Source organism: Pagrus major, chromosome 20, assembly GCF_040436345.1.
Source record: "Pagrus major chromosome 20, Pma_NU_1.0".
In the NCBI taxonomy this organism is placed as follows: domain Eukaryota; kingdom Metazoa; phylum Chordata; class Actinopteri; order Spariformes; family Sparidae; genus Pagrus; species Pagrus major.
The window spans coordinates 14365161-14378337 of record NC_133234.1 but is presented as its reverse complement, the minus strand read 5'-3'; the positions used below and the strand labels follow the sequence as shown (position 1 = coordinate 14378337).

The window sequence follows — 13177 nt, the reverse complement described above, 5'->3', positions numbered from 1 at the left end:
AATAAGGGTGATATCATCAACACCAGCAGCACTACAGTCATCATGCTGGATCATTTCCTCCTTCAGTAATTTCCGATCAGCATCCTCTCCACTCTCCTCCCTCCCTGATTGTCCCTCCTCCTGATACCAGAAGATGTTGCCGTGGAGCTTGAATCAGCTGTAGTGTACCATCAAACGGTGACACTGGGGTCCCCGACCTTCTCTCTAATGAGCTGACAGCTGGTTGCCGCCATACGTTGTTTGGTGGGGGTTGTGGAGGTTGTTAGAGCTGGTGGAGGAGCAATCACTCATGCATATCTAAGCCTGGTGCTCCATATGTCTGAATGCTACATATTCCTGTTTTGATGATATCGGAACAGGAATGATTATTAATAATAAGGATGTGTTTTAGGAAGGTGAACTCACTGTGGCAGATTTTATTTGTCAAGCTTTGGACTGGACACAAAGTTCTTTGTTTTTGCACTATTGGTTATAACAAATGATGTTCATGTCTGACAAATGTTTCAGGCTAAAGGGGGCGGCTCTATAGTGACAGGGATACTGGACCCAGGTGCTCCCAGTCAGAACAAGTGGACAATCTCGCTTACCAGTGACACAAACAAAGCACAACCAAACAGGCCTGAGGGCCGTCACGCTATTGATTAATAATTAGTTCCATTTCAATTCATGTCTCATGTGAAAACAACCAGTGAGGACGTTTTAAATTGCAATGTTTTCATTCTTGCAACAGGGGGCAGAGTTTTATCTGGTATCTTTCCTGATCAGTCCACAGATTTAGTGTTACACTTTTTGTTTGTTTGTAACACAAGTCTTCAACCCAACTCAGGACATTATATATTTTTCAACACTCTGAGCTCTAAGCAGTTTCTTGTAAACTGAGAATTATTTGTAAAAATGGTGGTGTGCTCTTTTAAATAATAAACATGTAAATATGGCTCCACTCTGCTCCATTTTAAGAGCAAATAATGTAGCAGCTTCACTTGGATTAAGCAGTTTAAACAACCCATCATGGTGGTGTTTTACAGTGGTAACATGTGCTTCATTGTTCAGGCAGTATAATATGTAAACAGCTTATGTAGGAGATGCAGCAAGCGTCTTATTGAAGCTCAAACTTTATACTTGTTATTGCTGCTAATTAATGCCGCTAATGCATCAGTTCTACTCCGTGTCAGATCAAGCACAAGCTGAACAGACAGAGAGGGAAAAGAAAGGCTTCACGTTTTTTGCCCAAGCCGCTTGGAATCGTCTGCAAAAGGAAATTAAAGTGATGAATCTGATATCTCTGGCTGAAGTCGGGACCACTGTAAACTCTGATAAATGACTCTATTCTTAACTTAGCCAAGGCTACTTGTATCCTTATTTTAGGCTTTTGTATTGGTCAGTCCTTCCTTGCAAAAGAGGTCTACAACTTAAATGGGACTTAACTGGTTGAATAAAGGCTGAATAGTGATAACGCCTTAAAAGATGAGTGTAATTTTCTGTTGGGGAATTCAGTTTTTCCTTTCAGATCGAATAAGGAGATCTTATTTTATTATACTATGTGTTCCAGCACTATCAGCATGTAAATCTGTGCATTGACTTAAGTTTTGCCCTGAAATAACAAACAAAGCTTTTTACACACAGAGCTAAGAAGCACTATATCGATTAATTTCGTTCAGTTTCGTTCAATTTATTTTAAATAAACGCTCAAGACTCCCAAAACTTTATTAAATTATTACAGCTATCTTACACTGTACACTTCGTCTCTTTTTCTGGACACTTGAACAATAAAACATATTTACAGGGAGAACCTCCTGTCTGTTTCTCTTGTGAATACTGGTGGCTTGTCCTGCAGGTTTGTCACTGACGCTCGAGGTCCACAAACAGCTCAGGTGCCTCCTGCTCTGAGTCGAGGCCTGAGGGGAGTGTGTGAAATTCTGGATGGTGTTGTGAGGGCACTGGGGGGAGAGGTCACACGGAGGAAGGAGCCAAGGTTTGGTCTGTGATGGGTAAAAAGGTTTGTGCATCAGCCCTCGGGGTCCTGTCAGACTGATAAATAGGTTTAAGTTGACAACATGGTCGACAACAGAGGTGAAGAGAGAAGTCAAGCATGTCTAGACATGCTGTCTGGACACTATGACTGTTAGGAATAATCAAATGTGGACAGTTAGCCAACCTATCTAAAAAAGATAGATGAGTCAGACAGACTGGACCAACATATTCATCTAAAAACCCATCTCTACGGGGCGACAATTTAGTTATTTTGCAAACAAAGGGGGTCAAATTTCCTACAGACTGGAGTAATCCATCCTCCGTCATAAAATGTGGAGGTGATATGTATAGAGGTCAATATTTGGAAAAAGGTTCGCAGATTCGCAGACAGCGGCCGCTCACTCACACTCACACTCACACTCACACTCACACACACACACACATGCGGGGAACACGCACACATAAGTGCAGTTTGAACTGGGGTCAGCCAGTCTGACCTGGAAAATCCAACACAGGAGAGATGTGAAGAGGCAGACAAATGTCTCCCTGTTCAAACATCCAGGTCTGTCCTCTCTCTTCTCCATAGCATCATGGCTTCACAGATAATTCAGCTTTGTTAATCTTTATATACAATTCAGGTACACTGACAGAAATTAAACACATCTGTCAGATTAAAGGGGCACCATGTAGTTTTGGAGAAGAAATTCAAACTCAGATTTTTGCTATTTATATTATAATGAGGTAATAATACAAACTCAGAAATATGAATTTTCCATAACTGAATGAACAAGCTGTTCTCAGAGGAAAGTAAGGTCCCAAGAACACTGTTTGAAGCTAGAAAGGTGGCAGGGTCCGCCACATATAAACAAAGTAAAACAGTATGAAACTGTGTTGTCCTTTAAGGTCAGTTTGTTTATTCATGAAATGTCATGAAAATGAAGAGAGTTTGTTTATTTAGTTTAGACATAAAAAATCAGTCAATGAAGATCTGTCTCTTCTGATTTAAATGTATTCCCCAAAACTACATAGTGCACCTTTAAATATCCATCAAGACATTTTGTTTATAACTTAAGAGAGTTGGGATAACAGTACAACAAAACCCCCAAAATGGTCCACTTGTGATGTATGACAACGCATACAAATTAAAGGCCTTCAGTGTCATTTTAAAATATGAAAATAAAATGCGTTTGTATTCTCACATAGTAATTTAATCCCATCCACCGAACTACCAGGAAACCACAAAACTCAGTTGTTGTCGTCTAAACAATCTCACACAATGTCTGTTCAGTAGCTTGTTGCTGTGGAACTGTAGTTGTCCAATGTCTGGGTACTTTTTTAAAATGTCTAGATTGGAAGGTCATCAGTCTTATTTTTGCAAAATGCAAATGAATATAGAGAAGCAAGAAAGATTCATCTGCATTGCTCTGCGTGAGTCCAATATCTCATCTTTTCTCATCGGACCATTTATCCAAACAATCACAGGATGGTCTCCAGCTCTTTCAGGGATAATGAGCTGTCTGGATCTTCTGCTGGGGTTTGAGCTGCAGATGCTCCCTGACTTTTGGAGTCATGATTCCCTTTGCTGGCTCTGGCATGCCTCGCAAAAACTCCAGACTCCGTCCCCCCTGACTTCCGCACAGCCAGTTCCTGTCGGGGGGTCTCAGTACCACCTGGCACGTATCCAGGCAGGCTGGTTTGTGGGTGGAGGGAGGTGTGGCGTGGCTGTCTGACCCCTAGCCCTCCACCAGCAGCCCCACCTGAGCCCACCACACCTCCAGTGAAGGAAAGAGCTCTGGGATTGGCAGCAGATAAGCTGACACTGTGTGTGGTGGTGTGTGACATCATGCCGCCGTAGTAACAGCTGCCTCCACCGCCGCTGCTCGTCATCCTAGCTTTCTGTTTGAGGTCCAGCGTGAGGTTGCGTCTTAACCATGCCTTCTTCACCTCTGCCTGCACCTGAGAAAAGAGGCAGACAAACAGGAAGTTATGTTTCAGTAAAATAAATCTGAGTTTGCTCTTCAAGAATGAAATGATAGCTTTATTACCTCCCCATTGCAGAAACAGTAGATAAATGCCACAAAAAAGCCCTGAAAGATTAAATTGAGATACAGATAAAAAGAATGACACCACAATGACACTCTCATGTATGTACACTAAATATGAAGCAACAGCCAGCAGATGGTTAGCTTAGCTTAGCATAGAGACTTTTTTGCTCTAATAACATATACATAAGTGGAAAACTATAATGTTATTGTGGAATTGCATTTTAATTTTGAAGTTTACATTATTATTTTAATTAAGTCTCCTGTGGGCTTCCATACAGTCAAATAGATATTAAGAAAATGCTGCCAAAATTTGCATTTATGTGACATTTTTTCTGCATTTTGTACTTTTTTTCACCTTTTTATTAAAGTTAATAATAACAATAGTTTGAGTTAACTGTTATTGCACATACGTGCTGATAAATGCGTATTCTGACCTGGGATGAATTGAAGAACATCTCGTAATGCATTTGCACCTGCCACAGCAGCCCGGTCACCTCGGTGTAGGGAAGAGCCATGAACACCATGTAGTGGACTCCGAACAAGGGCATGAGGACTAATGTGGACTTGAGCAGCTTCCTGCAAATAAAGAGCGTAAACATTAATGTAGTTTATTAGAGTTAAGCTCAGTTTTTTTCAGAGCTTTGTGAGCAATTACCTGTATTGCTGTCGAGGGTCCAATTTACCGGTGTTTGTTTCCCACAGTTTAGAGGCCAGCACACGTATTATGTTGACAAAGAGCAGAAAGTTCACCTGCAGGGACAGAAGAATACAGTGAGGCCACCCGAGTGTCAAACGTCCTTTACTAGTGTCAAAATGTAAACTTTTCTTACCACAATGGCCGCCAGAATGGGGACTTGATAGATCCACTTCAGGTTTCCTGCACTGATGTCCCAACATCTGAAAGCAGAGACAAAAGAGTTCAAGTGAGAATTTGTGATACGTGTGAACATTAGACATTTGAACACGCCACATGACTCACTGTGTGTCTGCCAGCGATGCTCGAGCACTGACCCAAATGGACACAAACACAGCTGGAACACCTAAGATTGGGAAATTGTGAGTCTGTTAATTCACCGTTGGCTCTATGTGTGACAACAGAGGATCTGGTCCTGTGCAGTTTACCCCAGCCGATGATGGTGAGGGCCCATAGGTAGTTCTTGTCAGAGAGGAAGGCCATGAAGATGAGGCTGTGTAGGTACAACCCCTCCACCAGGATCCAGTAATGATTAGTCGCCAGGAAATACAGGAAGAAAGTAACAGCAACTTTACAACCGGCCTGAGGACACAAAGCAGCATGTAAGGGAGACATTTGAATCAGCCATAACATGCTGGAAAATGTATTAGCTCTAAAATCAAATCAATGATAATCAAATATATTGTCAGAAAAAACTGGGCTTTTTTTCCTTAAAGGAGTAGTTCAGTATAAGCTTATTAGCTTTCTTGCATTTGGAAGATTGATGTGACTCACAGATCTATGCGGTGAATTTGAAGCCAGCAGCCAGTTAGCATAGCTTAGCATATTGACTGGAAACAGATGGAAACAGCTAACCTGGTTCGATTCAAAAATCCACTTGGCAGCACCAGATTTGATTTGTTTTGAACAGAGCCAGGCTAGCTGTTTCCCACTGTTACCAGTCTTTATGCTAAGCTAAGCTAACAGAGACTGGTATAAATTTTCTCATCTAACACCAGGCAAGAAAGTAATTAAGTGTATTTCAAACTATTTGTTTTAAACATATCATACGGTGTATCATCTCTAAGATTATTAGGTGTACTTTTGCAACATAACTCATGTTGATGTGACGTCAAAACAAAGAAAAAAAACATTAAACTATGGACTAACGGTTAATGAACGCTTAAAAAAAGTATTTTTTACCATATGGGGCCTCAGTGCTGTGAACTCAGGCTCAGCATTGCTGTCTTCAGATATGGTGTAGAGCACTGCATCCTTCACGAAAATGCTGACTGCTCGACATATGAAGGAGGTGAAGAGGTGAATGTGGATGTAATTGCGTGTGCAGTGCAGGCGCCTGAAAGTTGTGTGTGAGAAAGAGAGAAAGAGATATGTTGAGATATTAGAATTAAAACATAACTCAAATTATCAAATTTTTTCGTGATTATGCCCTCAGGGGGCTATAAATCTCTTGTTATGTTATATTTACAAACACTTTCAGTTTAATATTACTGATGTTTTCTGTTTCTTACTTGAAATAGCAGAGGATGGAGACCGCCACCATCAGTGATGCCAGAGAAATGGAGTAGCCAACAGTGTACATGAGATGGAGCCTCTTGAACACCTTCTGAAGCAAAACAAAAACATACTTAGAGAGTTCGTATGCGCAGATGCACTAGACTTTGGTCACCAGGAAAGTAAGCATGGTAAAACTGAAACTTTTAGTACGTGAACATTTTCCATATTGTATGGAGAATATCAGTAATTCCACTTCAACTTCTGAGAAAACACATCAACAGATTGCAGCCTGAATATTTTTCCCAGTTCTTAAGCATCCACAAACACACACATTTAACCAACTGCAAGAACTCACACTGTCTGTGTACACATGTAGACAAACAGACGTACCTCCTCTTGGCTCCTGTGGTTGGAGGTCAAGTATGTGGTGCACTCGGTGTAGTTGGCCCATGTGCGGTTGATACTGGGCACCTGCTCCCAGCTCCCTGATGCGTCACACTGGCGGTAGGCTTGCCCTGGAGAGCGTCAGGACAGAGTGATAACATTAACACAACAGCCTGTGACACAATGTAAATGTATAGAGACCACACATCAGGACAAAGCTGCTGTTTCATATCTGCATGTTTGTGTCCGTTGAGCTCTCTTACCTCTGTGGTTGAAGTCGTAGATGTACTCTGGACACAGCACTGAAACCAGCTGACTGGGTCGGCTCTGTGGCCAGCAGATGATCCCGTCCCACTCCGGGATACAGTCACCTTCTTCACAAATGATGGGAAACATCTGTTAGCTATCTGAAGGTGTGGTTTTAGCTTCCTACAGACTTAATGATTACTTTATTTGAGTGTCTAAGGATGGAGGGCGTTGTACAGATTGAAAAGCCGACTGAGGCAATGTGAGTTGTAACTTAGAGATATATATAAATTAACTTCACCTAACTTGACTTAAGTATCAAAAGGTGAAGTACACATCATGCATTGACCTCTTTTAGAGTGTCATAATTATTATATCATGTAGGAGATCGGATTTTTATTGACATTTTAATGAGTAAGCAGCATTTTAATGTAATTTCTAGTCAAGGTGAACAAATTCTAACACTTTAGGTTCTCTCATGTAGTTTATTCTGTAATAATGAATCATTTTTGATAAACTCATCATATCTTCTGAATTCAAACTTTCATCCAAAATGTAACCAGAAGCAGTCAGTTAACTGTAATATAATAAAAAAGTACAATATTTCCCTCTGAAATGTAGTGGAGTAGTGGAGAACCTGCATAACAAGTTTCCTTTCCAACTATATATAATCTAATACATCAAACAGCATGTAAGAGTGTTTTGTGTAATATCTGCACTTCTCTCCAGACCGGCGCTCCATTTCATGACATTCATCTTTAAATAGCCCATCGAGGCAACTTATCATCACCTTCTACGTCATAATCTGAATGAAAAATGCTCCACTATTGTCTGCACCTAAATTTAACTCTGTAATCACAGAGATATGGTCAGCAGGATATTGGATGGGTGTTGTATCTGATCCTACATAAATAACTGATTTAATAAATACCGTTTCGGATTATATATTTGGACGCGCACTGACTGACCTCTTGTGTTTTTTTATACTAATGCTGGATATGTTTGTTAAAGGACATTACTTCCCTAATAGGAAGAGCCCTGAATATTTTGATAGAAGTTGGCACACTCAAATATTCCTCGCGTTGACTCTTTACCGAAGCGAAGGTTAAAATGAGATTTCATAGATAGATCGTGTGTCAGGACTAAAAATACACTGAGCTCATGGAACCTGTTCAGTGATAAAAGGTTTAGAAACATCTATTTATGCAGTTTATTATACACGTCTATGCATTTAGGCAACATGTCTCCTTGTGTCCTTTTGATGACAGGGTAACTAAGCGAAACTGTTCTCTGTCCTGTCCATGATTTTATTGAAAGAGACACACACAAACCTTTAAACAGGGCCATTTGCGCCTGGATGCTCCTTTCACATTTGGCATGAGCACCAATCAGCATGTAGATCTGCTCATCTCGTGTGATGACATCATCAGCGTCTATCTGCAGCAGGCGGATCAGAGAGATGTCAGATTGTTAAGACAAATATGCAAGCAAGATGCATTAGTGTAGATTTATTACAGGATAAATCATATGTACTGTAAGTTTTAGCTTCTTCACTTGAAAATGTGTGTAGTTTTTGCTGAGAATCTCAAATGCTGTTGCGATGCTGTTTCACAATCTGGATGTACCCAGACAGCTTTTTGTTAACTTGGTTTCATTAAACTGAATCACAACATCTGCTACTTGATTTCCTGACAATGCCAACAATCCAGGCGCATTAAATCAATCTAACATTCGTCAACACTGTAATAGTTATTAGTTGCTTTGTAGTAAATGGTTTAAAACGCTGAAATCGTCGGGGAGCCTTTAAGAAAGAGCTTATTTACAAAGCACAAATTGGCTGTGATGCATCTGCAGGGGTCTTATTGTGATGTTTGGTATTCGTCAAAACCTCAAGACCATCACTTGTTTATCTTTTAACGTGACCACAGGCATTTTCCTAATAAAAGTTTCTCTGATGTCTCCGTCCAACTTGAGCGATCTGTCAACCGCGAACACTCCCAAGGATCTGATGTGCTGCCTCCAGGTGTTGTGAAATACTTGTGTGAGGGTGCAGTATGTGATGATCCCTCGCCAACCCCCTTTTCTTCCAGCGGCCACATGGGGGCCTTGCCCTTAGGACCTCGGCCACGCTGGTGAGAGCTCTACACAAGCGGCTTTGTGTTCCCAGGTGCGTTTCACAACAGAGCAGCAAAACTAGCAACTAGAGGACTCACATGAGGACTGTCTGACTGCCAGGCGAGAACAGCGAGGGAGATGATGAGGCAGGAAGGTACACAGAAAGAGAAGCGAGGCATAAATTGGGTCCAGGAGAGACGAGATTATCCAATTATGGATCAAAATGGTAGACTGTCGGACAGACTGAGTGATTTCTCAGAGATTTCTCTTTTGCGTTGCAGAACTTCTAGTAATTATTTCTGAACCCATCATATTTGTCTTGAGATCCTTTGAAAGAGACCTGACTTGTTGATAAGGAACTACTTAACTAAACTGTATTTAAAGATGTAGTTAAAAAATATAAAGAAGTAGCAATAAAAGTAGTAAAAAATTTGCACCAGTAGTAACACACTAATAATCTTATGATAACTTGTCATAGGGGCCAATATACACACATCCATATAACCCCCCTAAAGGACATTAATGCAGGACTTCTTAAATATACCTGACATTTCTATTTCTACAACTCCATTTTTCCCAGTTTACTTCCTTCTGTACAGCAATTGTCTTTGTATCACTGTGTATTAAATTGATGAGTATACGCCTTTACATTTTATGCAGCAGATTGGGTTTTTTAAGGCAGGGTTTTCTCATGTTTCTCTTGTTTACACTTAAATAAAAACTATGGGATTATTATGAATTATCCAGGCTGCAGTGTGTCTCTGTGATCCTCTCGCTCTTCTGTGAATACATGTTGACATTAGATCATGGAGGTGACACTATGGAGTATACTGTATAGGTAATAACATATAGTATGGTGTATTTATAGTATATAATTTAGAGAATATAAAAGATCCAAAACAGAACAGACAGAAGGGTGGAGATTTGAGGAAAAAAAGTGTCTGTCCACTACTTCAGCACCATAGATTTATCAATACACAGCACAGTTAGGATACTGATACTTTAGATCCATTGTCGGAGCCATAGATTCAAACTTGCGCAAACCTCAGTCAGATAAAGGATCAATGAGTCAGACAGAGGAGACTAACATATTCAACTGCTACTATTTATGCATGGAGAGGGTGCATGCATTTTGGTCACTGCCTAATGGTTGTGTTGGTACTTTGCTTCAGTAAAGGATCTGAGTTCTTCTCACAGCCGTCTTCCTGGCAGGCTAAAGAAAACTTCTCATTATTGTTAAACAGACTAAAGTCCAACTGGAATGATCCATGTTGATGGATATGTGATAACTAACATTCTTGGCATCAGCCATTAAAATAAACGGCCACTGGGTGAACAGTGTTTCAGTATTATAGCACTCAGAATGCTGAACAGCTATCATTCCCTACGCTGATTTGTTTTGGGAGGAGACTCTCAGCCAAAGTCAATATAGACATATTGAGCCCCTCCAACCACTTGTTGTCGTCGTAGTGGACTGTTTGCGCACTCTCTGTCCAAAAATCCCATTTAAACACATGTTGATTATTGACGATCACATTTAGATAATTAAGTCCTTCACCTGTGTCTCAACAGCCTCAAAAACAAATACAGTACTTTGACATGCGGCATAATTCAATACATACACGTCAATACAGAGAGATCATTCACTTGTCTTTGTACAGGAGGGTTTTCTGCTGACCGACAGGGAGTGTTAGCAAAACAATTAGGCTTTGACATCTCCTCGCCTTTGTGTCATAATTGAATTTACTCTCTGAGGCCGCTGCTTCACGTAAAGTGATTTTCAGGCTGACTGAGCAGGAGGTTGTAAGTCTGCCTGAGGTCGACAGTCAGGATCGACACGGGGAAGATGAAGAGATGGAGGCAGTCAGCGAGAGCTTCAGTGGGTGAAAGGTTAAAGTGGACAGAGCTGACAGAGGTTTGTGAGGTAAAGCAGAACCCAAGTGACGTCTGATGGTGGTGGTTGGGGGTTCCTGTTTTGGTTTCACTGCTGTCGATCTCGTAGTTTAGGCTGTTGATTTTTACAGGTCTTTGTCTCAGTCTGGGAGATTTCTCTCAGAAAAACTTAAGTGTCTCTAATAAAAAATAACTTTATAATAACCATCAAAACTACATAGTGCCCCTTTAGCTAAAGTTCGATTAAAGGGGCACTATGTAGTTTTGGAAATGAAATTAAAACTCAGAAAGGTAATATTTACAGTATTAATAAGGTAAAGATTTCACTTGTTTTACATTAGGAAATAAACTATACAAAAGATATAAATATAATAAAACACTGCTAACAAAAAAAAGTTATTTCACGTCACCTCATTTAAAAAACAGAAGACAGTTACACATCTATGGTCGGTCTTGCTGGTGAATGGCTGGCACGTTTCCAAAGCTGGAGATAAATCTATGTCCAAAATTCGAACGATCAAAGAGAGTCACAGACGCATGAAGTTTTTGTGCCCAAACTGCAGCAGTATGGGAGTGTTATTTCTGACTCAGTGTCATAATATAGTGTGAGATATGATGCTGCTGTGTGAAAAGTTTAAATTTAGAACATGAAAATCATCCTTTGAAAAGTTAACACTGGACTAAAGGACAGCTGTGTAAATTACTTTCAGCTGTGTTCATTTCGTTTAAGTTGGTGATTTCACATAGAAATTTACACAAATTATAAAACAAGGATAAAAATTGTTTAAGTAAAAGCAAAGCAAAAAGAAACAGTCTTGTCTAGAGTGTGGAAAACGTTAAAGATAAACTAATCTATGGACGGAAAACAACATATGTAACCCTTTCAATCAATAAAGTAATCTATAACTCGATCACCCAAATACCAAATGGAGTACACTTACCAGTGCAGTCACTACTATGACACTGTAGAAAAGAGCGAAGGCAGCAGCTCCCTGTGCAGAAAACATGATGACTTCTTAATTGTCAACCTAATAGGGCATTTAATTAATTAACATCAGATCATCTCGTCCTCCTCAGGTTGCACTGAAGGAACTCAAAAGTGTCCACCCAAAGTTAAGGACTTTTCGTCTCTGGTGTCCCATCAGTGCTCCTTGTGTTTTAAAGTGATTCTTGTGGGATCCTCTGGAGCTTTGGGCTCTTTTGACATCGCTTTTGAAAATGTCTTCTGGTCTCCTGGCTTCTCCTCGAGGCTCAGTGGACATCACTGATCAGACTTGAGGGACCATGTAGCAGTCAGTCTGAGAAGGTTTCTGAGGGGGCGAGAGAGAGAGAGAGAGAGAGAGAGAGAGAGAGAGAGAGAGAGAGAGAGAGAGAGAGAGCACTGTAGAAGAAACCTCCTTTTACAGTTCTTTGGACTGTTGTCTATCAGAGATGGTCGGCCTTGATTGGCTGTGGCTTCGATCTCACTTAACTCTTTGTGCTCCTCTGGTGTAGTCATCCTCTTTGTGTATCTGACAGACAAAGAGTAGCTTTGACCATCCTTTCTATAATCATGCATACATTGATTACACACAGGTATAGTTCAGGGATTCAGTACAAACAGTGTGTTCCTGTTATTTGAATCTGGGACAAGAGACTGGGTCATAAGCCTATTATTATTTTTATTCCATCATCATAAATAGAAGCAGTATAATTTAATAGACGTGGCAAGAGACCAACATTTCATTTCCAGTTCCCACGCTGGGGCAAATTTTGAGGACACTGATACAAACCAAACTCACACTGGCCGCTGTTTGTGCCAATTAGATGGAACTTGTGATCTCTATTGCGCTACTAACTTAACTAACACTAGCAGATGTGACAAATACAATGCAATTCAAATACAAATGATATGGGAAAGATGATTTAGATTTTTGATTTAGATTTAATTTTGCACAATAAAAACCCCCCACAAATAACAAGCACAGAAAATAATATACAGTGCAGGAAGAGGCAGAAAACTCAGAGGGCTTATTTAAAAACTCAACCTAAATAATGCTAAGATATCACAAAGTTATAGAAAATACATTATTAACATACTGAAAATATAATGATTACATAAAAAAGATAGTAAACTCATCATTTCAAAATAAATGTACAATATTGTGGCTTGTGTGGCTGTTGTTTTTGGGACCAGTTGTTCTACTTGTGTGCTTATATCCTGCTGTGGTTCCCAATTGCAACCAGAAACACCCAGGGGTCCTCGAGGAGATTTCAGGTTCCCATGATTCAGGATTTATTGCATATTTTATTCTCATTCAGTACAACTTGAAGGTGGAAGGCAAGACATGCA

General features: G+C 40.2%; 1 protein-coding gene across 2 annotated transcripts; it reads right to left on the bottom strand.

The window, feature by feature from the left end:
• Positions 1 to 1648: 1648 nt before the first annotated feature.
• Positions 1649 to 12124, bottom strand: pth3r (parathyroid hormone 3 receptor). 2 transcript variants are annotated; one of them, XM_073488929.1, is made up of 13 exons: positions 11787 to 12124; positions 8169 to 8274; positions 6855 to 6965; positions 6598 to 6722; positions 6222 to 6316; positions 5893 to 6046; positions 5139 to 5292; positions 4996 to 5056; positions 4847 to 4913; positions 4672 to 4766; positions 4451 to 4592; positions 4017 to 4058; positions 1649 to 3927 (listed from the first exon to the last, which is right to left on the bottom strand). In XM_073488929.1, exons 1-13 carry the CDS (start codon positions 11850 to 11852, stop codon positions 3448 to 3450), a joined length of 1698 nt encoding a protein of 565 aa, XP_073345030.1. In that variant the 5' UTR covers positions 11853 to 12124; the 3' UTR covers positions 1649 to 3447. The 2 variants fall into 2 exon arrangements, with proteins under 2 accessions (XP_073345030.1, XP_073345031.1); XM_073488930.1 differs by having other exon boundaries at positions 6222 to 6313.
• Positions 12125 to 13177: the final 1053 nt, after the last annotated feature.

Coding starts and splice junctions, on each gene's coding strand:
- pth3r (XM_073488929.1), bottom strand. CDS start 11,852: ATGTTTTCTGCACAGGGAGCTGCTGCCTTCGCTCTTTTCTACAGTGTC. Junction 6,966..8,168: donor GCAAATGGCCCTGTTTAAAG/GTTTGTGTGTGT, acceptor TCATTTGTGAAG/AAGGTGACTGTATCCCGGAG. Junction 6,317..6,597: donor ACCACAGGAGCCAAGAGGAG/GTACGTCTGTTT, acceptor GTTTTGCTTCAG/AAGGTGTTCAAGAGGCTCCA.